Source organism: Scleropages formosus, chromosome 24 (genome assembly GCF_900964775.1).
Source record: "Scleropages formosus chromosome 24, fSclFor1.1, whole genome shotgun sequence".
NCBI lineage: Eukaryota > Metazoa > Chordata > Actinopteri > Osteoglossiformes > Osteoglossidae > Scleropages > Scleropages formosus.
Genome location: NC_041829.1, coordinates 13,180,654 through 13,206,955, shown reverse-complemented (window position 1 = coordinate 13,206,955; position 26,302 = coordinate 13,180,654). Strand labels below are relative to the sequence as shown.

The 26,302-nt window shown below is 44.7% G+C and overlaps 2 protein-coding genes across 8 annotated transcripts in view; one reads left to right on the top strand and one right to left on the bottom strand.

Annotated features, from left to right (window-relative positions):
* arhgap22b (Rho GTPase activating protein 22b) overlaps positions 1 to 9,005 on the top strand; it is a 28,377-nt gene extending 19,372 nt beyond the window's left edge. For 2 of the 3 annotated variants that reach the window (XM_029248616.1, XM_018726442.2), the window contains 6 exons: positions 3,599 to 3,806; positions 5,408 to 5,540; positions 5,932 to 6,005; positions 6,106 to 6,227; positions 6,305 to 7,139; positions 8,119 to 9,005. In XM_029248616.1, coding sequence (XP_029104449.1) covers positions 3,599 to 3,806; positions 5,408 to 5,540; positions 5,932 to 6,005; positions 6,106 to 6,227; positions 6,305 to 7,139; positions 8,119 to 8,347 — 1,601 coding nt within the window. In that variant the 3' untranslated portion in view covers positions 8,348 to 9,005. Of the gene's footprint in view, positions 1 to 2,387; positions 2,923 to 3,598; positions 3,807 to 5,407; positions 5,541 to 5,931; positions 6,006 to 6,105; positions 6,228 to 6,304; positions 7,140 to 8,118 lie in introns of those variants that run through there. The other variant, XM_029248615.1, reaches the window with a different exon arrangement.
* A 719-nt stretch (positions 9,006 to 9,724) lies between these two features.
* mapk8b (mitogen-activated protein kinase 8b) lies at positions 9,725 to 25,865 on the bottom strand. 5 transcript variants are annotated; one of them, XM_018726523.2, is made up of 12 exons: positions 25,691 to 25,865; positions 21,019 to 21,199; positions 20,495 to 20,624; positions 20,264 to 20,322; positions 20,000 to 20,138; positions 19,468 to 19,633; positions 17,489 to 17,560; positions 16,253 to 16,435; positions 15,885 to 16,009; positions 15,461 to 15,524; positions 14,676 to 14,753; positions 9,725 to 12,686 (listed from the first exon to the last, which is right to left on the bottom strand). In XM_018726523.2, exons 2-12 carry the CDS (start codon positions 21,138 to 21,140, stop codon positions 12,538 to 12,540), a joined length of 1,287 nt encoding a protein of 428 aa, XP_018582039.1. In that variant the 5' UTR covers positions 21,141 to 21,199; positions 25,691 to 25,865; the 3' UTR covers positions 9,725 to 12,537. The 5 variants fall into 5 exon arrangements, with proteins under 5 accessions (XP_018582039.1, XP_018582040.1, XP_018582038.1 ...); XM_018726524.2 differs by lacking the exon at positions 17,489 to 17,560 and adding an exon at positions 18,603 to 18,674 and having other exon boundaries at positions 25,695 to 25,865; XM_018726522.2 differs by having other exon boundaries at positions 25,695 to 25,865.
* Between the last annotated feature and the right edge of the window lie 437 nt (positions 25,866 to 26,302).

Genomic DNA, 26,302 nt, shown 5'->3' with positions numbered 1-26,302 from the left:
GATAGGCCTGTATCCATGGCAACATATATCACTCAGAGCATTGTAGACATTGCATGCCAAGTTTCTTAAAAAAGGACTCTCAACACAAATAAGCATACAAGTATTCTCCATGACAAACATTTACATTTTAAAATAAAACTTGCAACTCACAGAGGGTTATTTATATAACATAGTTAGACATGGGAAAGGCGGGGGTTTGCGTATAAAAACGTATTTATATTACAACATGGAGCCTCAGTTGCTGGTTAAGAGGGTTTGCAAAAATACTTCAAGGTTTCCCAGTACAAGAAAGACAAGTGGTGTGGTGTTACAGGTGTTCTGTTACAATGAATACGTTATTTATAGTGGACGTCCTGGAACTGGGTTATCCTGTCCAACTGGGTTATTAAAGGTGTAAACCACAAGGCTTCGGCTTACGACAGGTTTCTCACTGCATGTGTTGATGGAAGAGCTCCGAGAAACACTTTTTTTAAAGCGCAAAGTGTTACAGCCCTGCCCTTCAGTGCTGTTTCGAAGCATTTTCTTACAAGGAGAACATTTCCCATTTCTACAGTATATACGTCTTAGAGGTTATGGAAATGATGTAAAGGGAGTCATTTCAGTCAGAGAGTAAAAACAGCAAAAGATTTGTGAACCTTTGAAACAATCTGGATTTTTGCATGAATGATTCCTCAAATGTGATCTGATCTTCATCTAAGTCATATTAATGAAAAGAGAGTCTTCTTTAACAAACAACATACAACAACAGTTTCCTTTTCCATGTCTTTATCAAACAGATATTTTTTAACCAGGGGTGTCAAAGGTATTTCATACTGCCAGCCAAAAACAACCGTGGTATAACAGAGACAATAACTAGTAGAGTGGGGAAGACACTGTTCTTAGGTATTGGAAGTTATTAAATCTATTTCCGTCTACATTCCTCTAGTGCGGTATACTGATGCTATATATGTTTATCCTGTATGTTTGCAGACATCCAAACTTTGAGAAAGTGATTTCTTTCCCCTTAAAAGAAATTGCAGCTGTATAATAAAATAATTAATAGAACTTTAGAAACATTTCTTGTAGCAGGGAAGTTGTTCCTCGTATGAAAGGTTTCAGAACGGTTTTGGTAAGTGGCGGAGGGAGTACAATGTTGCGGGGCTGCTTTGCTGCCTCAGGGCCCAGATGGCTTGCAGTCGGCACAGACCAATGAATAAAATTGTATTAGGGAATTCTACAGCAGAATGTCAAGGACCTGTCTGTGACCTAAAACCCAAAAGAAGTTGGGTCATGCACTATGACTAGAGCAGCATGGTGGCACAATGAGTTGTGCTGCTGTCTCACAGCACCTGGGTGGTGTGAGAGAACATTGGTTTGATCCTTGCTCAGTCGGTGTAGTTTGCATGTTCTACCCCTTTCTGTGTGGGTTTCCTCCCACAGTCCAATGACCTGCTATTTAGGTTCCCCTGCAGTGTGTGACTGACAAGAGTGTGTTACACTGATGTACAGATGAGTGACCCATTGTAAATCACCTTAGTGAAGTGTGTGGGCTGATAACACTACAAAGTGTTCATTGGCAGTTGCTTTGGACAAAAATGTCTCAAACAGAAGAAATTATGTATTTAATAATGACCAAGTCAGAGTCCTGACCTCAGTCCCATTTAAATGCTGTGGTGTGATGTGGATTAGGGTATTCAACCCAGACGTTCCAGAAACATACATGAACTGAAAGTTCTGTAGAGAGGAATGGTTCGAAATCCTGCAAACTGCTGCGCAGGTGTCATCAGCAGCTACACAAAGCATTTGGTTGAGGTCACTGCCAATAAAGGAAGTTCCACTAGAGTTCACTTTCTTTCTATCAACGAACATGATTGTTTTTATCCATTTTTTTCAATAAAGATATGACAGCGTGAAATGTTGTGTGCATTCTTTTTTTTTTTAAGTCTTTATTATTATGACTTAGAGGAATATCAGATCACACTTCTGGAACCATTCATGCATAAAAACTGATAACAGTTCACTTTTAAAAAGTTAAAAGTATAAAAGATAAAAGTTCACTTTTCCCTGTGAGCAACTTTCTTGAACGACTAAGAAAAAGAAACTTACCTTGAAAAGTTTTTAAAAATCGAAATTTAAATTTATATTGCAAGTGACACATTCTCTACTGCATATATACGCACAAAACCCAAGAATGTTTTTTAAAAAAATTATTTTAAATCAGTTACAGTCCCTGATTATAATCGAACTTATCTTTTTACTTTTGGCAACTACAGACAAATATTTCTCAAATTTTGTACTTTCATTTTAATAATAAAAATGAAAAACAGTTTAATTTAAAAAAAAAAAATCATGTAACGAGTGAAGCACTACGAGCGATCGTGGGTGTGGACTGTTACTTTGGTCGTGGATCCCCCCCCCAGGCCCCCCACTGAACGTGGCACGTGACGTGGCGCACGGTTCTGCCGCTCCTCCACAGTAAGACTCATGTCCCAGTACAGCGCCGAGGAAGTGTACTGATGAGCGCGACACGCGGGGAGTCGCGCGGCTCGGTGCGGCGCTGCAGGAGGTCTATGCGCGCGCGCACTAGTAGCGCAGCGCCGCTCCGAATCAGCTGCGTTCGCTGCAGAGCCCGCGCGGACAAGCCCGCACGTGCCTGTCCCGTCCCGTCCCGTTCGCCCGCACGAGCCCTTTCATGAATTAAGTATTTGGTTCCTCGAGAAGCTGTGATTACGGCTCGGCCCGGGCGCTCGCGGGAACAGATGTGTCACGGCGCGTTGCCGACCCGGATCCCTCCTCCGAAGGGGGGAAGCCCCGAGATGTGTCTCGTGCCGGACGTCCGCGCGCTGCTGCTGTGCAGCTCGTGTCTGTTGCAGCGCCGCGACCGCTGCGCGCGGTATGGAGCCTGCGACTGCGCCACGCGAGTGTGTCGCGAGGAGTCTCGGGGTAGGAGGAAGCGCGGCGCGCGCTCGGGGCACTCCGGCGAATGTCGAGACGCTGATGGATTTCCGGGAGGGGGTGGGAGTCGAAGGGGGGGGGAGGAGGAGCCGGGAGGTGGTGGGGGGGGGGTCTCTTGGGCGTTTTTTTGCATTTATTTGGGATTTGTAGGGACTCCTGAACTTTTAAAATGTTACAGCCTCGCCTTTCCTTCACAGTTTTACTTACCTATTTAGGCATATTACTACAATTTTGTGTTTTGAGCAACCTAATATCTTATTTTTATTATGATACTGTCTTATAAGGATGTTTCGTGCTTTTTGTCTAACGTACATCATGGTAGAATCAAGAATAGCTCTTACTGCTGCTGTCTTTGGCTCCAAAGGTCGCAGGTTTGAGTCCCACCTCCAGCCAGTAGTATCCTTCAACAAGGTACTTACTTTAAATTGCTGCAGTAAAACTAGCCAGCTGTATAAATGGGTAAATAATTGCGCGTTGCTCTGGAGAAAAGCACACGCTAAATGAATAAAGGTGAATATATTTACTGTCATTACGAGAGACCCTTCCGGAAGAGCTGAATCATGACCTTCTGTGCATCTGCCATGTTGGAGACAAGGCGCTAAACATCCACAATGTGTCCTGAACCAGTGCACTGTCTCCACACGTCCACTCGGTGCTCCCGCAGGGATATTCGGCCAGCGCCTCGAGGACACCGTGCGGTACGAGAGGAAGTTTGGCCCACGGCTCGCGCCGCTCCTGGTGGAGCAGTGCGTGGACTTCATCAGGGAGCGCGGTCTCCACGAGGAGGGCCTCTTCCGTATGCCGGGCCAGGCCAATCTGGTCAAGGATCTCCAGGAGGCCTTCGACTGTGGAGACAAACCTCTTTTCGACAGGTGACCGGGCACTGGAAACTCAGCGCGTCTCTTTTAAAGATGATTATCGACCCCTCGGTCCGTTGTGAGCGTCGAATAGTCCGCGTGCGTGAGGTGGAACACGCCACTGCTCTGTTTCACGCTAATTCTGTTGATAATTGTAATTCTAATTCCCTGTAAGATCTACGCTCTTGCTTCTCCACTTACAAACTGGGACAGCTGGGACTGCAAGTCTCTTCGGGCCTCGGTTTCTTCATAACTCTAAATTCACTTTTAAGTTACTTTTAAGTCACAACCTATAAAAGGATATGAAAACCAATCCTTCAACGTAGGTGTAGGGTAAGTTGTGTAAAAACTTTGTATATTGCTATAAAAGGTGTGTGAGTGACAGAGAGAGAGAGTGTGTTCCACTGATGTATGGGTGAGTGAGCCAGTGTAAGTAGTGTATCTAGCAGTGTAAGTCTTCAGGTGCTCTGGTTTCCTCCCACAGTCCAAAGACATGCTGTTCAGGTTCCCCTAAGTGTGTGAGTGTCCCAGAGAGAGTGTGTTCCACTGATGTATGGATGAGTGACCCAGTGTAAGTAGTGTATCTAGCAGTGTAAGTCACCACGGTGAATAAGGGGTGTGGGCTCATAACACTACATAGTATCCATTGTAAGTTGGTTTGGAGAAAAGCATCTGCTAAATGAATAAATGTAAAATACTCACTCACTCAGATGAATAACCGCTTATCCTCAAGCAGGATTGTGGCACCGCCAGAGCCTATCCCAAAGGTAGAGGGTACTAGGCTATGCAGGGTACACCCTGGATGGGACCGCAGGCCATCTCAGCATAGCCAAAAAATTGTAACACATTTCATTTCAATATTTTCATTAACTTAGAGCTGAATTAAAATTAATTAAAAAAAAAAAAACCCTTCTCCATAAACTCCTGTGTAGTAGTGCTTGTTGACCAGTTCATCCAGTAAATGTGTTTAACATTCTGCTCTTGTTAATGATCTCCGACACTCTGGACAGCAGACCGGAGCTGTAAACACTGTGGAAGAGAGTTGAATAAAGGTGGCCCCATGCTCCTGTTTTGTTTGGGCATGCTTCACTGTCATCAGTTGGCTGGCAGTGCGAACACATTCCTTCAATCCACAACAAGCAGAAGTTGTAGATATGTGAAGGAAATGCAATTATAATGAGTACTAAAGCAGATAAGTGATGAGAGGTTAATGATTTAATGCACAAAGCGGAAAATGCGTGCACCTTTGAAAACTCATAACTCATCGGTTTGTAATATGAGGAGCCAGGGTGTAAATATCCAAGTGAAGCGTACTTGTGTTTATTAGATGCTCATTTTCACTCAGACAGAGCAGAGCACAGGACGTGCTGCCCGTTTTTGGCTGGGACACGCGTGAGGAATGCGGGAGGTTTGGCTTCGGTCCTTGTTCTAGTGACAGATGTGACTATTTTGATTTGTTTGCTCCGGGGCCTCCTGCCGAGACACCGGTGGTGGGAGCCGGCGGGGGTCGGGGGGGGTGGGACTGTTCTCTACTCTAGATGGTTGGCTGTTGTCTAATTTGGGCTGCCATGCTCTTGCACCTCCTGCCGTCCCCCGCACCCCCTCCATGCGCGCAGCAACACGGACGTCCACACGGTGGCCTCCCTGCTGAAGCTGTACCTGCGGGAACTTCCGGAGCCCGTGGTGCCCTTTGCCAAGTACGACGACTTCCTCACCTGCGCCCAGCTGCTGGCTAAGGATGGAGAAGAGGTAGGTGAAAGACAGAGGCTTCCCTGGGGCGGTGTCCCCTTCTTGGTCCAATAACATTGCTGTCCAATAATAGAGACAACAACCCCCAGGAAAGTACAGCAGTCTCTGGACAGGGACCTGTAACAGCAAGGACCATCCGCAATGAGGACATGAGGCTGGACTCTTGACCTCCATGCTCGTGATAAATATATTGTTCAGACTATGAAGGTTTGAAGTGTCCTGTCTGGTTCTCGTGACAGCGCCAAGCGCCACATAATGATCATACACCAGTGTCCAGAACTTTAAGGGATGTTTTAGGCTGGGGATGTCCTCCTCACCCAGACCAGACTTTGAAGTGTAACTCTTCCTGCTTTGAATATGTGCTCCTTATATCTGTGCCTACAACCACCAGGGCATCCAGGAGCTGGGGAGGCAGGTGAAGACCCTTCCCCAGGCTAACTACAACCTGCTTAAGTACATATGCAGGTGCGCCTTGCTGCTCCGCACTCATATCATATCCCGGGGATGCCCCTAGGAGTCGCTCTGTAGCTCGAGGACATGGCCGTGCTCCTTTTTGATTTTTCAGATTCCTCGACGAAGTTCAGACGCATTCAAATGAGAACAAAATGAGCGTTCAGAACCTTGCCACTGTGTTTGGACCAAACATCCTGCGGCCAAGAATGGAGGACCCTGTAACTATAATGGAAGGTGTGTTTCCTCTTTCAACGGTTTTATACAACAAGTTGCTGCTGTCTAATCCAGCTCTGCTTCTGTCTCCCATGCAGGAACATCCCTGGTGCAGCACCTCATGACCGTGCTGATCAGTGAACACGAGCGGCTGTATACTGGTGAGGACACTGAGAGCCTGGAAGCCCAGGAGGCCCAGCCAGAAATACGGAGCCTGGGGCCCCGTAACATGGTGTGCTGGATTTCCGAGGAGGATCTTCAAAGCGGCTGTGCCACAAGCAAGGGCTCTTCCAGTGGTCCAGAGGACCCCGGGGGTGGGGGATCGTCGCTGGACGTCCAGGTCGGCACGCCAGCCACAGTCACCTTTCGACCCGAAGGTAATCCCAGCAAGCAGGTCAAGTCCCTCCCTGCCTGGAAATGCTCCTTCAGGAGCACTGGGGCCAAGCTGGGTGGCTCCACCGGGGACGTGTCCGGCATGACGGGTGGGAGCTGGCTGATAAGCGGGCTCTCGTCCCTGCGGGGCCACAGGCGCACCTCCTCGGGAGAGCCCGCCCGGGACTCGGCCTCCTCGCAGAGACTGTCCACGTACGACAACGTGACCTCCTCCAGCCTAAGTGTGCCCAGCGTGACCAGCACGCCCTGGTCCACCTCGTCCTGCGAGATTTCGGTCCCCGACTCCGGCAGCGACCCCTCGGCAGCAAACGGCAGGAAGGGCGATAAACCGGGACTGGGGATGAGGCCCCGGGGTCAGCCTCTGGAGCAAGACGCCTTGGAGATCCACATGAGCGGTGGAGGATGCTCCAATGATAGCAGCAAAGCTGCTGTGTGGTCCAGCGACACGGAGGAGAGCTCGAAAGCCCTGAGCAGGCTGGTTGAAGAGCTGCAGGAGGAGCTGAGGAAACAGAAGCTGAGCTATGAGGCCAGGATTAAGAAGTAAGTGCCGTGTCGCAGAGGGAAAGATTGCCGGGGACATTTAACGCGCTTTCCACTGCCCCTTGCAAAGGGCCTTCAGATTGACAGCTCCGGAAAGCGGGTGACATTCTTCTGAAGTGCTTTGCTTCTGGAGAGTCTCATCCACAAAGCCCAGTGTGACATTTACTTTATCTGTGTTTGTGAGCAGAAAAGGTCTGACACCAACATACCGGCCCACGTGCGTTAGACTTACTGTCGGAAAAATGTCGCAATATCGTGCTCATGAGATGTAAATATCATTGTTAATGTTTACTTATTATGAATTATTCTGTGTACAGTTTAATTCTTTACCTCTTTTTGCTCCTGGATATTTATGTAAGAATGTGTGGTTAAGGGCCTTAGAAAAAGGTAATATAGCTGCTCCCAGGAAACGATAGCTGTTGTACCTCACTGAGCTTTTATTATTTAGACAGACAGACAGAGGCAGATACAAACCTTATGGAATGCTGCAGAAAATTACACACACACAACAATATAGTGACAGAAGACCCTGGAATAAAACCAAACTAAAAATCAGATTTATGCAAATATGCAAGAGTGTGAGTTGTCTGTGAAGATTCTCAATTATCCAGGTCATGGTATATCTAAAAACAAAGCTAAAATAAAGGCAACTGGACTTGCATGAGTTTTCTTGAAGACATTTTACCACTCATCCAAGTGGCTTCTTTAGTTCTAAAAGACTGGTGGGGGCCCACTTGAGACTCACGTGACTGGGGTCTGTTAACGACCCAACAATCACCTGTGTTCAAATTAACCTGGCTGGTGTCCTGTGTGAGTTAAAAGCAGCCCAGTACCACTTGGATATTTGCAGAATTTTTCATTTTGCACTCAACATCCAACTGTATAGCCTAGTCCATTAAGTAAGGGGTAAAGGACCTCAAGTAAATGTTAGTCATCCTGTTTCGGTGTGGGTAATGGAGAGGTGCGCTGTCACGGGCAGGTTGGAGGAGGCGAGCGCAGTGCTGCACACCCAGGTGGAACAGCTGGAACGGGAGGCAGAGCTGGAGCGCCGGAGACAGCGCCTCCTGGAGATCAAGCTGCGTAATTCGGAGCGGGCGCGGCAGGACGCAGAGACCCGCAACCAGCTGCTAGAGCGTGAGATGGAGGGGTTCTTCTCTACCCTGGGGGACCCCGCCTGCAGTCACAGCGCACGTACGAGCCACATCTGAGCCACGTTTCAGACTGCGTGTTCGGTGAGGTCTGTGGGGGACTACGTGTTGGGTTGTCATAGCAACAGCATCCTCAGCTTCATGTTCATTCTGGTCATCAGGCCCAAATTAGGCTTTTCTCTTTAAATATAAAGTATATATTTGTTGAACAATGTTAAATAACTGGCCTCTGTGATCTCACAAAGGCCATACAATACCAAAGTGTAACTTTGCCGAAGAAGCATCTGGAATCTGATATTAGCCCTGTTGTCTGCGTATAAAGTAGGCAAAGAGTGGCTTCCGTTCCAGAAATCACAAAGAATCAAAGAGAAACAGTGTTCATGTCACACTGTGCCTTTACGGGTTCTTGCATGGGGATGTGTTTTTTTTTTTTTTTTTTTCCTTTTAAAACAGAAACCTGATTTTTCACATTGTCAATGTCCTATTTATTTGCTGTCAAGACGAGTTTTAATGTAGCGAAATGACTTGTTGCCATGAAAAATGTGCCACTCAGAGTACTTGTTTAATTTTTTAATGATACGTTCTCAGATCCAGAACCAACCCAAGATCTTTTTGATTCTCTCATGAACTTTATCATTGGGAATCTGGACTTTTTTTCATTCCTGTGATTTAATATGGGATTTTTGAAAATATTTATATTTACAATTGCGAATAACTGTGAGGCAAATAAAAAAAACACACAAATATTTTGTGTTTGTCATAAATTAAATCTGTAGAGCTTTTCAGGGTCTACGACCATTATTGGTAAATGCTGAGAGGAGATGATGGCCATAGATGGTCGATGAGACTGGATCATGACGTGTTCATCTTCACGCTCTTACCAACTATTTGCCAGGACCTCAACTTAGGGCTCAGAGTACGAACTGGATTCTGTCATTAACAAGGAACAACAAGTCACGTTGGCATGACGTTAATCTTCAATTCATGGACACTTTTTCCCGGCTATGTTGAGGAGGAAGGTCTGTCAGAATGTTTACGCGTGTTGAAAGATTCCAGTAGTAGGAATGCGATACCTTCTTATATTTCATCAGCGAAGCTCCATGCAGAAGGTTATCAAACAGAATCCGTGGTCAGGGTGCGGCATGTATTACAACCTGACCTTATAAGTCTTATTCATGTAGATCAGCTATTTATTGAAGAAAACGGAAGATATATATGTGATTACTACGAGTGCTGGGTCAGCACTTGCTTCCACACTGCCTTTTCTACGCACTTTGTAGCAAATTAGTACTATCATTGGCTTAGGATATGTTTAGAAATTAAATCAGCATTGTGAAAAATAGCCTTCCTTCCGGTCGCCTGCTACCGTAACCATTTGCACGAAAAGACAGCGAATCGCCACATATACCTCACAAAGACAGCTGGTGTGAGCATTAAATTCGGTTGTTTATTTGCATCACATTTCAACATTGGCACTGCTGGACTGGATCTCCAGGGCGCTCCGTCACATAGTGCACTTTTCGTAGTCCAGGGCAGCGACTGCCCACATAGAAGAGCTGTTGAAATAAAACCTGCACGGCTGGTTACACAAGCAAACATTAGAAACCAGCACCACATTTACTCATTTAGGCAACCGTTTGTATTTTTAATGATTATTAATTTGGCCTTACCACCTGATAATCAAAATCTATCTGACCATGCACGTTATTGCCTCTCTGTCTCATGGCTCCAGATTTTGATGGCTGGCAAGACTGACTACATCATGACTGCACCAAGTCACAAAAAATTGTAATTTATAAAAAAAAGGAGAAAAAATAAACATGTATTGACAGTAGCAAAAAATTGCCTTCATACAGATATCTACATGACTACATCCACTGTTTACTGCTTGCACAATATGCAAAAAGGTATTGCACACAAACAAGTATAAAACGAAAACAGAAAGAAAACTTACATGAAGTCTCCTAACCCTGACAGCATTACGCTTTAAAAATAAATAAATAAAAGAAAATTGCAGTTCACATTTCTATACTTAATCGTATGGGCACCAAGGTATCCAAGAACTTGCAGAAATGCAGTGTGAGGTAGATCTTCAGCCTACTTTAATTGTGATTATTACAAGTTTTGAGATTTTCCATTGAAAAGCAAAAAAGAACAAGTTAAACTAAAACCTGGTTACCTTCTTCAGAGGGATATGGAAGAGTGAGAAAATTAAGAGCACTTCAAATAAAATTAACGACACGAAACTGCGGCACGGGGAATTGTCTCACGTCTCTGGACAACAAATGCGCTGAATTGCTGTAAATCACTGCAGACATCTGTCAAACAACCTTCCCACACTCAGAATAGTCCCATATACTCTGACACGTTTCCCTTCATACCATGAACCCCCTACAATGTTAGGTCTGTGCACCTAAAACTTTACACTGATTTACCTACGCATTCAGCTGGGGCATTTTTACTCTATCAATAAAGGGTCAATACCTTGATCAAGGGTATTAGAGCAAGCGCAGGCATTGGAAGCCAAGATTATCGGATTACAAGGTCTAACCACTACGCCACCTGCTGTCCAACCACGTGTGTTTCAACGCTGCAATGTGAAATCCCACTAGCGATATAACACTGACGAGAAGAACCGTGATTAATAACCGCTTATGACAATGTTCAAAAGTACCACGCGCATAACGGTCCGAACCACACTTTTTTCACCAACGGAACATCCCTTTCTGAATACTGGGGCAAATTAATACAGTAGAAAAATAGAGAACTCCACTTTTGACGAGGGCCACCTCAAAAAGTTATCAACGACTGAGAAAATATACGCTCTTTTCACAAAACCAGTAGGAATCCTGTCCAGGAACTCTTTACCCTCTAGAACTTGAAGAACAAAAGCATCAGAACTACAGGCACTTTCCACTTAGAAGTAATAATAATTGTAACAATAATGATGATGATGAATTCTGAAAGAATGCCTTTATTGCATATATTATAGCTAGTTTTTTTAAACGGACAATTCATCTTGTTTCATTTATTCGGCTTTATCCGAACAGAGTGGATTTACAGTGCACTAGTACACTTGTACATGCATTTTTGTCCTGTGCTTTGTCCGCCTCGTCTTTCTCTGACCGCAGCTTCCTTCCCCTGGAACTCGTATTTTCTGTTGTAACCGGATAAGGAAAGCAGTACACGCTTATTATAATGTAAACATCCTGCAAGTGGAAGATGGCGATAAAATTTTTACAAAATGTTGCGGAGGAAACAAAAAGTTATGATTTTATGTTTGATACGAGCATTAGTTACACTGAGCCTTAACTAACTGGGTGGTGTTGCACATCTCAGCAGCGTGCAGGACGTGCGCCGGGAGCACCGTCCAGAACCACGAACTGCAGGAACCGTCAACTTCTTCGTCCATCACGCAGCACGGTGCTCAAACGCGAATCACAGCGTGTCACAAAGCCCTGCCCAGCACCTCCTGATCACACGCTGCTTTCAGGGATATCTATTCTCCCGGCTCCAAAACTCGGCTAGGAAACTTGCCAAAGCTCCGATCAAGATCCCTCTGAAGAACATAGCAGATGTGGCCACGTTCCGCTCGAAAAAAGCTCAGTTACCCCAAAAGCAGACCTGCCATGGCTTTGTGTGAAGACACACTCTCATAGCATTTAGGAAGTTGAAGCGAACACAGAGTGACTCTTAAGAGAGCAAAAAAAACAGGAATCTATGAATTACACTGCCTGAGAGACTGTCGGTAGACTTAGGAACCAAGTATAATCTTGAATTGCCTTAAAACAGCTTAAAACATTTTTTTTTTCTTAATTATTACAAGGAACCAGTAATGAGCAAAAATAAGTCGGTGCATTATAGACAAATGTATTCCAGATGTCTACCAAAGAAACGTGTGCGTTAAATACAGCAAGCTAATGCAATAAACATTTTTTTGACTGTGCAATCGGTTGAAATATGGTAAAGAAGGAAACTAAAAAAAGAAACCTAAAAATATATTTATATTCATCAAAACATTTTACAAATTAACTTAGTAACATGGTATAGCAGATAAGAACACAAAACTGTATTTAAAATAGTCACATTCAGTGCTTAAACTTGTTGAGTTCTGAGATTCCTTCCATAAATTAAAATAAGACTAATAATAATAAAAATAATAATAATAATAACCCAAAGGAAGTTTGTTTTTGGTTGGCCTATACCCTATACCACAGAAGAGAAAGATGGGCAGCAATGCGAGGCGATAGTCATCTGCAGCAGCCCAGGGCTCCAGCTGAGGCCTCCAGGCTGTTGTCCGTGTCAGAAGCAAGAGTGGCATCGGTGGACATGGAGGACACATCATTGGCGGACGAGGATGATGATGATGAGGGCTGGGAGCCATTGATCACTGCGGCACCTGTGCTATGAGAAACAAAGGATTAAATTAGAAATGTACCACACCTGAAGGGTTCGTGATCTCTTATATAGAAGGTGCTGACAGGGAAAATATATATATATATAGGAGGTGCTGACAGCATCTACACTCCAGCTACATGGCAGTCCAGCACCTTCCCCACACCCAGCTCTCAAAAGACACATTTCTGAGTTGCTTCAATTTCACACTCTGTAGGTGTGAGAAGGACCCAGGGCCTCTCGGGATGCTGCAGTGGCCAGCAAGATAATAACCTGAAAGGTATTTACACACCTCTATCCAAGCAGCAAATCAACGCTCACCACGAATGACAGAAGATTCTAGAAAAAACACCCTCATCCACAATCCTTACAAACACATTATCACCACTCTGCATGTATAGACAGACATACAGACAGACAAATAGATGGACGGACAGACAGAAAATTTGCCAGGATCCAACAGGCTGTTATACCAGCTATCAGAAAAAACCGCCCACTGAACACGGTCTCATTTGAAGAACAGGATGCCCTGCACACGCTCTGTAGCGTAATGATACTCCCTGCTAATAAGGGGTGTGTGACTGTGATCTTGGACAGAGAGGACTGAACAGAAACCCCTGTATGAAATATTCAGACTGAACGGCTACCCATGCAGCTTTGTCAGAAGATGTGCTCATGGCAAATCTCCAGTGGCTGAAGACATATCAACAGATACGGCAGATTCGATTGCCTTACATCTGGAACATCTCCGAGATTACGTCCTGGCTTCTCCGCCCACATGGGATACCGCTGGCTCACAAACCAGATAACACTGCGGACCACGCTCTCGAACCAGGAGTAAACCAACGCTGAGCTCGATAAGAGGAACGTGACCTAGAAAATGCAATGTAGCAACTGTGTCAGTATGTGGGACAAACTAGCAGAAAACCGCCGATGCCGATGCATGAACACCAGCTGGCAGAGAGGAAACACAACTCGCTGTCACTCGTACTGGTACATGAAGAAACCACAGGGCATCCCTTCAACTGGAACAACGTGAAAATTCTCACCGGGACCAGCTGCAGACGAAGTAGGGAATTCCTGGAAGCCTTGTTCTCCAGATCAAACTCAATCAAGAGTCATGCGGACAGTGACGCAGCTTACAGTCCAATCAGGTACGCAAGGTAAGGAATGCACACAGGGGATCCCCGCCAGAACCAGCTGGATGTGAACTTCCAGGAATCCCCACGGCGTCAAAAGCGGAAGGTCAAGGTCAGAGGTAACCGATCTACCAATCACGACCATCCACCTATCAATGTCACCCATAACCTATTTAAACACGCTGCACGCACCGCTTACCTCTTTCATAACTTCGAATGCACTGATGAAGTCATCTTGCAAGATGCTGAAACATCTGCAACTAAACTCAGCCCCGTGCACACTTAGTAACCAAGGTAACCCTCAAGGGCTACCTTACTTACAGACAGACAGAGAGAGAGACACTATCAATGTAATCCCAAGAGAAATTGCACAAATTAGAAAAAAGAGAGGACTCTTTCTTTGATATACAGGTGGCCCCTGATTTACGATGGTTCGGTTTACGATTTTTTCGACTTTATGATGGTGAGCTGGAGATAGATGTTCAGTAGAAACCACGCTTCGAATTTTGAATTTTGATTTTTTTCCCGGGCAAGCGATATGCGGTGCGATACTCTCTCGCGATGCTGGGCAGCGGCAGCGATCCGCATCTCCCGGTCTGTCACGCAGAGGTGTGTATTAGGTGTATTAAATGCATTTTCGACTTAGCAATATTTTCGATTTACAATGGGTTTTGCGAAACAACCCCATCACAAATCGAGTACCACCTGTATTCTAGTCCACACATTACAGCCAGCTCACAAACTCCAGGCCAGCCTCCCAATGAACAGAGAAACAGACTTACAAACACGGTAACCAAGATTCACTAAAACCAGTCATATTTGTGCCTCTGCTGAGGGAAAACCATTTAACTAACCTAACGGCGTCGGCTGTCCTCGGATCACATTGCTCTTGGTCCTCTCCTCCCAGTCCAGGACCTCCTTGTATATGAGCTCTGCTCGGACGACAAAAGACAAGCAAGATCACAGCAAATCACTGTGATATGCAAGTCATCGCAAGAGACAAGATCGGTGTGTTTACACTGGATCACAATATTGGTCTGAGAATTCATTTACATTTACTTATTTAGCAGACACAAAGCAACTTCCAGTGAATTCTGTGTAGTGTTATCAGCCCACACACCTTATTCATCAAGGCGACTTACACTACTTACAATGGGTCACTCATCCATACATCAGTGGAACACACACACTCTCTGTCACTCACACACTATGGGTGAACCTGAACAGCATGTCTTTTGACTGTGGGAGGAAACCAGAGCACTCAGAGGAAACCCATGGAGGCATAGGGAGAACATGCAAACTCCACACAGGCTGAGCGAGGATCGAAGCCACGCCCTCTCACACCACCCAGGCACTGTGAGACAGCAGCGCTACTCGCTGTGCCACCGTGCCGCCATGCAGCCATACGGTATAAATGACAGTATTGGTTGCCTATATCTTTTGTCTTTCCCATGATTACAAAAATGGAGGTAAAGCACTACTGCTGATGGGAGTTTTTTCTGCAGTATCCTACCAGAAAAACTGAATCTGGTTTTATGATGGAAAAACTTCCTTTAATCTGTCAGTCTAGGAAGGAGTGCTCAAGTGTACTGAGTGCATTTCAGATTTGCCTCCAGAATGTCGGAGGGTAAAAGGGCACCTTTCCACTCCTCCACCGTGTGCTCCCTCTCTTCCAGCTTCTGGTCGCTAATGAGTGGCGGGGGCTACAAGAAAAAAACAGGATTCAATAGGTCATAGGTCATTCTGAAACCCAGGGCACCATGAAGGTCAGAACGACTATCTTTCAAACTTATTGCAGTACAGAAGCAATGGCTGGAAAACAGAACCAGTAATTCAAGTCACATTAGCTGTGTGGGACCTTCCACTTTAAATGCTATTAATTGTTCCAATTTTTAAAGTGGAGGGAATGTCCTCTTTCAAGAGGCTGGCTGTGATGCTCAGGTCAGGCCATGAGTCTGATGTAACCAATGGCCTAAGGATATAAGAGTGAGGTCACCTGTGGTCAACTAAGGTGGACCACATACTGGTGTCACTGAAAGGTTTGTCACCCCCGAACTACCTACCGCTTCCACCTCAGCCGGGTCATACCACACATTGATGTAAGGGTGCTGGAGGGCCTCCTCTACAGATATCCGCTTGGATGCATCAATGACCAGCATTTTGGACAAGAGGTCCCTAGCTTGGCTTGCTGCAAGAAAAATGTTGGCATTTAAAAACCTACTCACTCATTATCGACAACTACTTAGGTGGTCCAGAGCTTATGCCAGAAATACAGGGGGCTAAACTAAGCAGAATACACCCTAAATAGGATGCCAGGTCACTGCAGTGATTTAAAACAAATAAAGACATGGACTCCAAACAACGAACCCCTTCCCCGACTAAAGAAAAAGAAATCTTTAAGCAGGTAGGATTATTTAAAACACGCACGCACCTTTTAGCTTACTGTGCTCCGAGTCTGGGGGAAACAGCACGTCCGGGAAGAGCTTCTCGAAGCTGTAGCCCGCGTAACGTGGCCTGTTCTCCACATAGGTTCGCACCGACTGGTTGAGCTTCATGAGGAATTCCTGAGACGGAGTGCCCAGCTGCTCAATCACCTTGTTCCACTGGTCAATGTCTAGGGTCCAACATGTAAGTAAAAGCACAACACACTGGGCAGGCCCTCAGAGGGGCCTAAAGGCGTTAAGCGTGCACATCTCTCGGTGACCAAGTCACCGTCTCTTTCGTGGCAGGACACAGTACCACAGTACGAGAGCGGTAACGCTGCACATGGGAGACACCCATAAACGGCAAAATAAAGACTGCTATTCTCATTATTTCTCCTAATAGAGCCAAGCCAGCAAATAAATACATCATAAAACAGCTAAATAAATTAGCATTAGCCGTGTTCATGATTATTCATTCCTGAGATGCTCCATAACGCAGCTGACTTACAATGAGAACACCCAGAAAGCTAAATATCCTTTAATAACAAATAATAATAAACTAAGCATTAATAATTTAATACAATGCACCACGGCTCTTTTCTTACTATCTCCTATCTATAGTTATAAAGAGCTTCAAAACCTGAGCTTAGCACATGATTTTTCACACTTCTAAAGAATGTACAGTTCACCGTGTGTGCAGGCGGTCCCCGATTTACGATGGGGTTACGTTCCGTGCGACCCGTCGTAATTCGAAAATATCGTAAGTCGAAAATGTATTTAATACACTTCGGGGGATCGCCGCCCAACATCGCAAGAGAGTATCTCGGTGCATATCGCATGCCTGGGAAAAAATTAAAATTCGAAGTACGGTTTCTACTGAATGCCTATTGCCAGCTCACCACCGTAAAGTCGAAAAGATCGTAAGTCGAACCATCGTAAATCGGGGACCACCTGTATTTATCTTCTAAAATTGCAATCCCAAATAATTTAACATACATGGAATTTTGTCGAACATCACTACCTACTGATCCTGATACAGATCGGTGTACTCCATAAGGTATACCACATCAGCAGAAGTCTATTACCATTACCCTCTGTTATGTTACTCTTTTCTGTATTGCCCCGGAAGCGAATTACAGAATCGGCTAGTGCAGATTCAGATTTGATAAAGGACATTGATGGGGAGGTGAGGAGGCCAGACACACGCAAACACACAAACACTATGGAGTACAAGTTAAGGATACGATCGGTGCCCGGAAACAACACGCTACCTCTGACCATTTCTGCCATGATGCAGCCAACAGACCAGACATCAACTGAAAAATGACATGACATGGAATTAACATGCAGAACCAAAAACCAAAAATAAATAATAACAAAAAAAAAAAACAGACAAACAGCGATGGGTGCCTAGTGAACACAGAACTTGACCGGCATGCAAACCCTGTCAGTGTCAAGCCACAGGTCGAGTGGGGAAAATAAAATTATTTCAGTGAGATTTCTTTTCAGGGGGTTATCAAGTTTGACAAGCATCAAACGGCAGCGGTTTACAACTCATCTTAGCATACAGCCGAGACACTGGCATCGGATGGCCTGCGGCGGCTGTTTTGCGATGGCAGAAATGCATCGAAAGTCTTCGCATGCTTACAACAGGTCATCTTACGATGCTGAAAACTGTCCGCATGCACACCCTGAACTTGCAAACCAGTTCAAGAGCTTGCAAGCATTTTACTCAAAATTTACCTGTTCTTGAGTACATGCAGTACTTTTCTGGAAATGTTTTTCCGAAACGGCTGACCGGTGTGCTGCAGCTATTAAAAAAGTTTTTCCCGGTGAACGGTCCAGTGAAACGGCCTTGTGCCATCTCTCCCACGAGGAGTATGGGATGAACAAGCAGATGGAACTTTAAAATGCTGTCCACTTGCGGTACAATGTGCTCGACAGCAGTTCCCTAACCCCGTGCAAGGCAGCCATTGTCGCTGTACCCACATTAGGCAAGGATTCTGCAGATTTTAAAATTCACGATGGTAAAAGGAAAAGCATTTATGCAGCATGAACAGTTACATAATTATCCTGGGAAGTCAAAAATGCAGAAGAATTTATTTCAAAAGCCTCTATTGAGCTATCCTCGGGTTAACTCTGTTCAAAGCACTACTGCCTGTAAGACCTCATAGAGAGGAAAAGCTGAAAGCTGGCTGTATGCCTAGAGCAATGCAACCTGTACTGCTTGCTTTATGTATTTCCTCTCAAAACTAGTGGCTGTAATACTGTTGCCCATCAGAATCGGTCAAGAAAGAGTCTTCCATAGATGGGTGACAATCCGAAATCACAGAAGAGGAATCTGAAACCCAAGGATACAGTCCCTTCCTGGAAAGAGGATTTTGTGGCGAACCATTTCTGCCATAATGCAGCCCACAGACCAAATGTCCACTAAGAGCGAGAGCCAGCAGGAGGCAGGAGAGGCGGGGGGTGGGCAGGGGAACACAAGCAAAGCAACAAGTGAGCGGGAAATGTTTCGGTCTCAGTTTAGTGACGCTAATGTTTAGGGCGTTTCACGCTTATCTAAAAATCCAGGCATTTTTTTTTTAAAACTCTTATTTTTCATAAATCTAAATTTAGTCTGAGGCCAAATTTTTCCAAGCTATTCAAAGCATTTCAACAGTCTGGAAATGTGAAGTCCAGCATCCACGCATGCAGAGCATTCTTGCAGAAAATGTGTGTGTCGAACACATGAAGGAGAGCATGCTTTCGTGACTGCAGAACCTTGGGCATTTACCGAGTAACCCTGAGGATTCCACATACCGATGACCCCTTAAGCATATAAGCAAAGCCTGCCTGTGAGTGAGGCTGTGGAAGGGAGGATTTCGAAGAGGATTTATTGATACAACAGATGTTTTCGTTGCTGAGAAGAATGAGATAGTCGTCAGGGCTCTGCATATGCAACATTCATGTGTGTTTTCTGTTCTTAATTGTTCACAGATCAATGAAATTCAATGAGAGGGTGAATGGGCTCAACAGGGAATCCCTGACCTTCCCTCAACACACAGGCTTTGCCTACAAGCATCACCCTGGGTAACTGTGATGGGTAAGAGAACCCCAGGTAACCCAAGTACCACCACCTCCCCTTGTCCGTGCACCTGTGGGGATACCCTGGGGGACTGAGCATGCATAACGCTAGGGGTGCGTGGGACATGGCGCATGCCGAAGCTCACAGGCCACCGACCGTTGGCTTGGTAACCCATCCCGAGGATGACCTCGGGGGCACGGTAGTAGCGCGTCACCACGTAGGGGGTCATGAGAAGCCCTGTGGCCGCTGTCCTCGCCAAGCCAAAGTCCAGGATCTTCAGGGTGCAGTCGGACTTCACCACAATGTTACTGGGCTTCAGATCCTGACAGGCAGAGTCAAGAGCCGAAGAAGCTCTCAGGTGGAGTCATTCAGCCGGCGAGTCGCTGACAGTAAACCTTTCGGACATCTTTCAAATCTACTACGAGCTCCGGAGCCAGAATTAGCATCCTGTGCTCTCAGCCTTTTCTTTCATTCTTCCTTGCGGCAATTCTCTAGTGCTTTTACTAACGGAGCCAGTTAAATAGCATTTTCCACGGCTTTATCACACATTCAGAAGGACTACAAAGAAAGTGGTCTTTACAAATATTTCATGCGCCAAAATGGATGATAAATTTTAGGCCCCTTCCGCCCTTTTGAATTTCATACTTTGATAGAGAGAAGTAAGAAGAGGGGAGAGAAGACAGCCTACCCTGTGGATGATCCCAGCTGAGTGAAGATGCTTGATCCCACAAAGCATCTGGTACAGCAGATAGGACAACCGCTCGTGGTCCAGTTCCATCTGGATCACCTGGCAGAGGTTGGCATCCATCAACTCCATCACGAGGTACCTAGTGGCGCACAAGGTTGGTGGTGGTAGGGTGTGGGGGGAGATGGTGGCAATAACATGTTCCTTACTCTCACAGGCCTTTAAAATCTGCTTTTTTGTCATTTTTGAGGAAAATACAACACTTACACATCTTGGAATTCCTCAAGGGTTTTCTGTGGTGTGAATACATTCAATAAGCCAATTATCTGGGGAAGCAGAAAAAAATGGTCATTTTTATTGTTTATTCATAATTATAACACCGGACAACCCGATGGATGATATTAAGGAATAAACAGATTTTAAAAAAGGTGAACAACAAATTTAATTTGAGATGAATTAGCCAGGTGTCACAGAAGGGAGCGAGCAGGAGGGTCTTACGTTTTTGTGGTTGACGCACTTCATGAGCACGAGCTCTCGGTACGCTCTCTTGGCATGGGTCTGATTCTGGAACGGACGGCTGAGCTTTTTAATCGCCACGTTTCGCTCGAGGTTGTGGTCGTACGCTGAGCTGAAGAACGAAAACAAACAGAAAGCTGCCCGCGTCACACATTCAATTCTATAATACGTGCTGTGCACGGCCAGTTGGGCTAACATCTCATTATATTATTCAAAATATAAAGGACAAACATGCAGAGTAATGGTTAAGAAACTGTAAGACTTAAAGGTGTATTTTGAAGATAACTGAAAAATAAATCATAGTAGGGTCTTGTACAGCATCTCATAACATCAGACAAATAATTCATAGAAATACAACTGCTCTGTATTCTAAGATCAATATTGATAGGTTTTACTTCATGCTTAGGTCATTTCTACTTTCTATACAGATTTTCTCATTTAGTCTTCAAAAGCATACAAGAAATTGTCTTCACATTGATTCATTATTCTCACATCGTACTACTTACCAAACAATTCCTTGTGCCCCTGAGCCAATGGGCCTTAAGTTCTGATAGCGTTTCAAGACGGTAAAAGTTGAGTCACCGACGTCCAAACTGTAGAACTCCTTTTCTCGCTTATTTCGATTCATGCTGAAATACAGAAGAGCTATATGTTCTGGGCATCCAAACGAAGTTTTCTCCTAAAAATCTAAAAGACAAAAAAATGAGAGCACAGTTAATTCTGGACATGTATACATACATACATATACATGTATATTTACAGTGGGGTCCAGGAGACTGAGACCACCAGTGGAAATGCTTCTGTTCTGCATTATTTTGTAATTCAATACAAAATGTCTCAGTATGAGTTATCAGCATAACAACTTAAGTGAAAAGTAGAATCTTTGGAAAGAATTTACATGAATTTCAGAATTTCTTAGTGTTTCATATGTTCCGCTTTTACTTTAATGACAGCAATGTATTCAAGCTGGAAATCACTGAAAAGGTTTTTGGAAAAGCTAATGGTGCATTCTGTCCCAGCTTGATTTGAGAATGTTCCAGTATCTTGCGATGTTATCGAATGCTCAGCTTCCTCGGTCTGCAAATGACCCCATGAACATTCGATGGGGTTGAGGCCAGGTGACTGTGGGGAAAGTCCATGACAGTCAATATTCCTTGCTCTTCTTTGCTCTTCAAGTACTTCTTGAAAAGCTTGGAGGTACAGAGGCATTTCCACAAGTAGTCTCACACTTCTGGACCACACTGTGTGTGTGTGTGTGTGTGCGCGCGCATATACATATATATATATATATACACAAAGTGCTTACTAAAACTACGTGAACCCCATTTGTTCTTTAGGTTTACCACAAAATTTTCATTTAATCAGGTCGAACATTTCTCATTTTACATAAAAGGTATGTAAAAACCAATTACATGTGATGCTTTAGAATAAATAATGCATGCAGATGAAAAACAAAAGTAGTGCAGGTACAAAAATACATAAACCTCAAGTTGCATTGGTTAAACTAAGCAGGTAAGAATCAGTCATGTAAATCATAATTATTTGTTGTTTTTTAAAGATTTCAGATTTAGATGTGTTTATTTTAATATTTTATGTAGGAAGCATGACCATATATGGTATGTATCTAGATATATACAGTATATATACATATATAACAACTACTTCTATGATCAAAACTTCACCTACAAAGTTTCAGTAGGACACTATGTGCTATGTGTACCCATTAGCAAGGTACTTGAATTAGAAGTATCTGCTAAGCAATTAAATCATTTAATAATAAATTCAGCAGAGAAAGATATCACGGGTGGTAGTCGAAGGAGATTTAACTCAAGTAGGGGCATTGCAGCAAAGTTATATAGCTGATGAAAGACTTTGAAATGTCTGAAATGTGCTAAAGCCTATGACATTTTAGAAAAAAGTCCAGTGCGCTGTGATTCTGCCTTATTGGACACACATACTGCGCATTGTTGCGGACGTGCATAAAGCAAAACACCATATTCAGCTCTGTAATACTGCGTGAGAACTAGAGAAACTACTTACAGTGAATGAACAGCAGTAGGATACTGCGCATGAAATACATTTACATATTTAACAGATGCTTTTTTCCACAGTGGTTTTCAGTGAACACTATCTAGTGTTATCAGGCCACACCTTATTCACCACGGTGACTTACACTGCTGGATACACTACTTACACTGGGGCACTCATACATACATCAGTGGAACACACTCCCTCTGTCACTCTCTCTCTCTCTCTCTCTCTCACACACACACACACACACACACACACACACACTATGGGTGATTTTAGAGTCACCAATCTACCTGAACAGCATGTCTTTGGACTGTGGGAGGAAACCAGAGCACCTGGAGGAAAGCCACACAGACACAGGGAGAACATGCAAACTCCAAACACGAGGGACCGAATCCATGTCTTCTCGCACCACCCAGGCGCTGTGAGACAGCAACGCTTCTCATTGTGCCTCCGTGCCGCCATAAATAGGCATTGATATGTCATCGGCATAAATTTGGAGAGCACTACGCTCTCTTAAACATTTCTCAGATGGGAAAAAAAAACTATTCAGATGAAGTTCCATCATGACAACTTCCATATTAGAATCCAGGGGGAGAACATATGGAAAAGAGGAGATTAATTAAAGTAATCCTGGATAGCCTCTGGATAGTGCTATGCCATAATCCCACAGGGAAACACACCAGAGCTCCGCCCAGATCCCTTTGAGGAAGGAGGGGGATAAACAAAGGAGGGGGAACCTCTTTGTCATAAGGCCTCCAGAAATGGGGGCAGGAACAATTAAAGAAGCTCATTGAGCAGCAATTCTGTGCAAGAAACACCCGGAGCCCAGTAACATTTAAAATGACCAAACCCTCAGGTGTGTGTGTGCGTATCAGTGATACTGTATACTATGCAAATGATGACCAGTGGATACAAAGGACTGTGGGTTGTTGCCCATCGATAGGATAATGCCTCAAACACACACATCAGCGAGGCATGCTGGGAAGGGCAGCTGCCGAGTCCCACACAAAAAATAACGGCAGCTTTACTATGAAAAAGATCACAAGATGCAGAATGACAGAGCCGCCACAAGGTCCGTTTGTTCCGTCTGCTTAAGTTCACAAGCCTTTACAATTAATTAAAATCTGACTGCAGAATCAAAATATAGAAGATTACTCTTATGCAGAATTTAAGGCTAAAAGTGAAGCAATGCAGTTCACTGCCCTTGACAATACCTTCACCAGTTTCTGGGCACCGATGCAGTAAATATTACCCACAATGCACCTCGGCTGAGCGGTGTTGCCAAAGGTGCACAGACACAGATTCCGGAAAGGCTATTCTGTGTTGGCAGCACCCCTTTCCCCACCATCCATATTCATCAGCGGTGTCACATTACAGACTCCCCTCTTTATGCCAGCACTTGGGTGAAGGAAGCAGGGTGTCAAGCGTTTAAAACACTGATCCCTGACCCCAGGAGGCTGTGGGTTGAAGTCCCTACAGGGGCTCCAATCACACCCATCACCCTAAATCACTGTGTACAATTTCAGCCGTGTTAAGACTGCAAGGGGCTCACATCTGCCGCGGTAAGCAAGATTTGGTTAAGGGAGCGAATGATTATTCTCAGTTAATACTTGGCATCGTACCTATGGCCGGAATGAGTTAAAAAACAAAGTTCAACGCGAGGTTCCGTCAAATTCATGCTTCTTAGAAAAGCGTTCCACTAACCCAGTTGGAGTTAAAACCACTACATGGGAACACACAAAACATAATACTGACATCCTTTCTCGAAAAAACACACCATACTGGGTGCATGTTTAATTTGCATTTACATTTATTACACCATTCTTTTAAAGCAATTTAGGGTATGAGGTTAATACACCACGCTACATACAATGATTTATCCATTCATACAGCTTGGTAATTTTTGTTGTCAGTTCAGGGTAAGTACCTTGATCTATGTACCTTGAGTATGGCAAACCGAAAAAGAAACTCGGTGAGTAATAAACATGGTTATCAGCGTAATATAACGTGGCCCCGTATCCAATGTTTGCAACTCATCGGAGGAGAAAACACAACGTTTTCAAAAAGAGCAAGATTCAGATGCCTGAATCAGGTAAATTTCCAGGATGATGTTTCTTCTGCTTGGCCTTGTGGGATAGCTGAGTCCTCATACACATTGCAGCCATCAGTGCTACAAAAAGGAACTTGATATTAACACAGACACACACACACACACACACACACACACACACACACACACACGGACAGAGCCCGAATCCACTTGTCCCGAGCAGGGTCGCGGCGAACCGGAGCCGAACCTGGCAACGCAGGGTGCAAGGCCGAAGGGGGGAGGGGACACATCCAGGATGGGAATGCAAAAACACAGAAGCACAAAAAATAAGAATATATCCAAGCCCATCGCCTGGCACATTAGTTTCTTAACAAGCATGTCACCCATATGCCTCCATACCCAAAAACACACACAGATTTAGCGAAGGAATGGATGGTGAATTCAGAGGTTCCTTTGATACCAGTACCAGTACCAGCCGGTTTAATATAATGAAAATCCAGTGTTGCTTTTGGACTTTTTGGACCTGTGCAATTATATCATTATTTATATTATTCACATCAGTGTGTGTTGAAAAGTGTCAGACCCCAGAATCCCCCAAAACATCCCCACCTCCTGCAGTAAATAACGGGACATATAATGATTATGCAGGATCCACAGACGATGTGGGCATATCGTGAAATATGTCCGACTGGCCTTTTGATCAATGACAATGAGGTGAAACACAATCTTCTAATATCTCTACTTATTTGAAAATCAGATGTATAAGCTTTTATTTAAACCCCTCTGTAACGAAATTATTAATTATTTTAGCCATGATGTGGCATATTATAACGGTAGCTGTTTCTGTAGCCGATGTGAACTGAAAAGGTAACAAATCGGCACGTTGCAGCATATTATAAGTGTGTGTGTGTGTGTGTGTGTGTGTGTGTGTGTGCTGAAGAAACACACCGCAGCCTGCGGGAACGGGCGAGTAAGAGCAGCACACACTCTTGTGTTGTGAAATCCCCCCCCCTCGGCCCTCCCCCGCCGCTTCCCACCGCACTGCAAACAATAACACGGATCACAAGGACACAATAAACGCGCAGATCACTCACCTACCTGTCAACGCGACTAGTCCGCGCGGTCCAACAGCAGCTCCCAGCCTCGCGCTGCACGCGACACTCCGCACGAGACGGCGCTTCAAAAAAAATGATACTTTGTATCCAGCGGATCCGACCCCCCTTCCAAGCCCCCCCCCCCTCCTTCTCCGTACACACCCCCGGGTCCTCGTCGCTCTGTGCAGGAGTTGCGCTCCACGTCACGTAATGTTCCCCCCCACCGACGTGACATCGACACTTTGTGTCGTTTCTCAGCGCCCCCGTCCGGAGCTGAGTGATGTAGCGCACACTGGCCACTCATTCCTGGCAGTAAAATTACCTTGCTGTATAAATGGGCAAATTGCTGTAAAGTTCACCATATAGTTACTGTACTGTAAGTCCCCTTGCACAAAGGAGTCCATTAAAGTAGCAATAATTGCATTAAAGTAAAATCTGTACTTATGCATCACTTATGCTGCCCCCCCCCCCCCCCCCCCCCAAAAAAAAATGATTCAGTAACGTGGAAAAGGATTTTGTTTTTTTTTGCTTCTATAGTTAGATGTAATAAGGGTTTACAATATCAAATCCAGCGGTTCCCTTTTCCGCTGGACAATTCGTGGACAAGTCGTT

Bases quoted from the DNA above. Each gene is read 5' to 3' on its own strand.
- mapk8b (XM_018726523.2), bottom strand. From the start codon at position 21,140: ATGAATCGAAATAAGCGAGAAAAGGAGTTCTACAGTTTGGACGTCGGT. The intron at 17,561-19,467 runs GTCGGTGGCCTG...GTCATTTTTCAG, and splicing joins GATGGGTTACCAAGCCAACG to TTGATGTCTGGTCTGTTGGC. The intron at 14,754-15,460 runs GTGCCCTTTTAC...TCGTCCGAGCAG, and splicing joins CACGGTGGAGGAGTGGAAAG to AGCTCATATACAAGGAGGTC.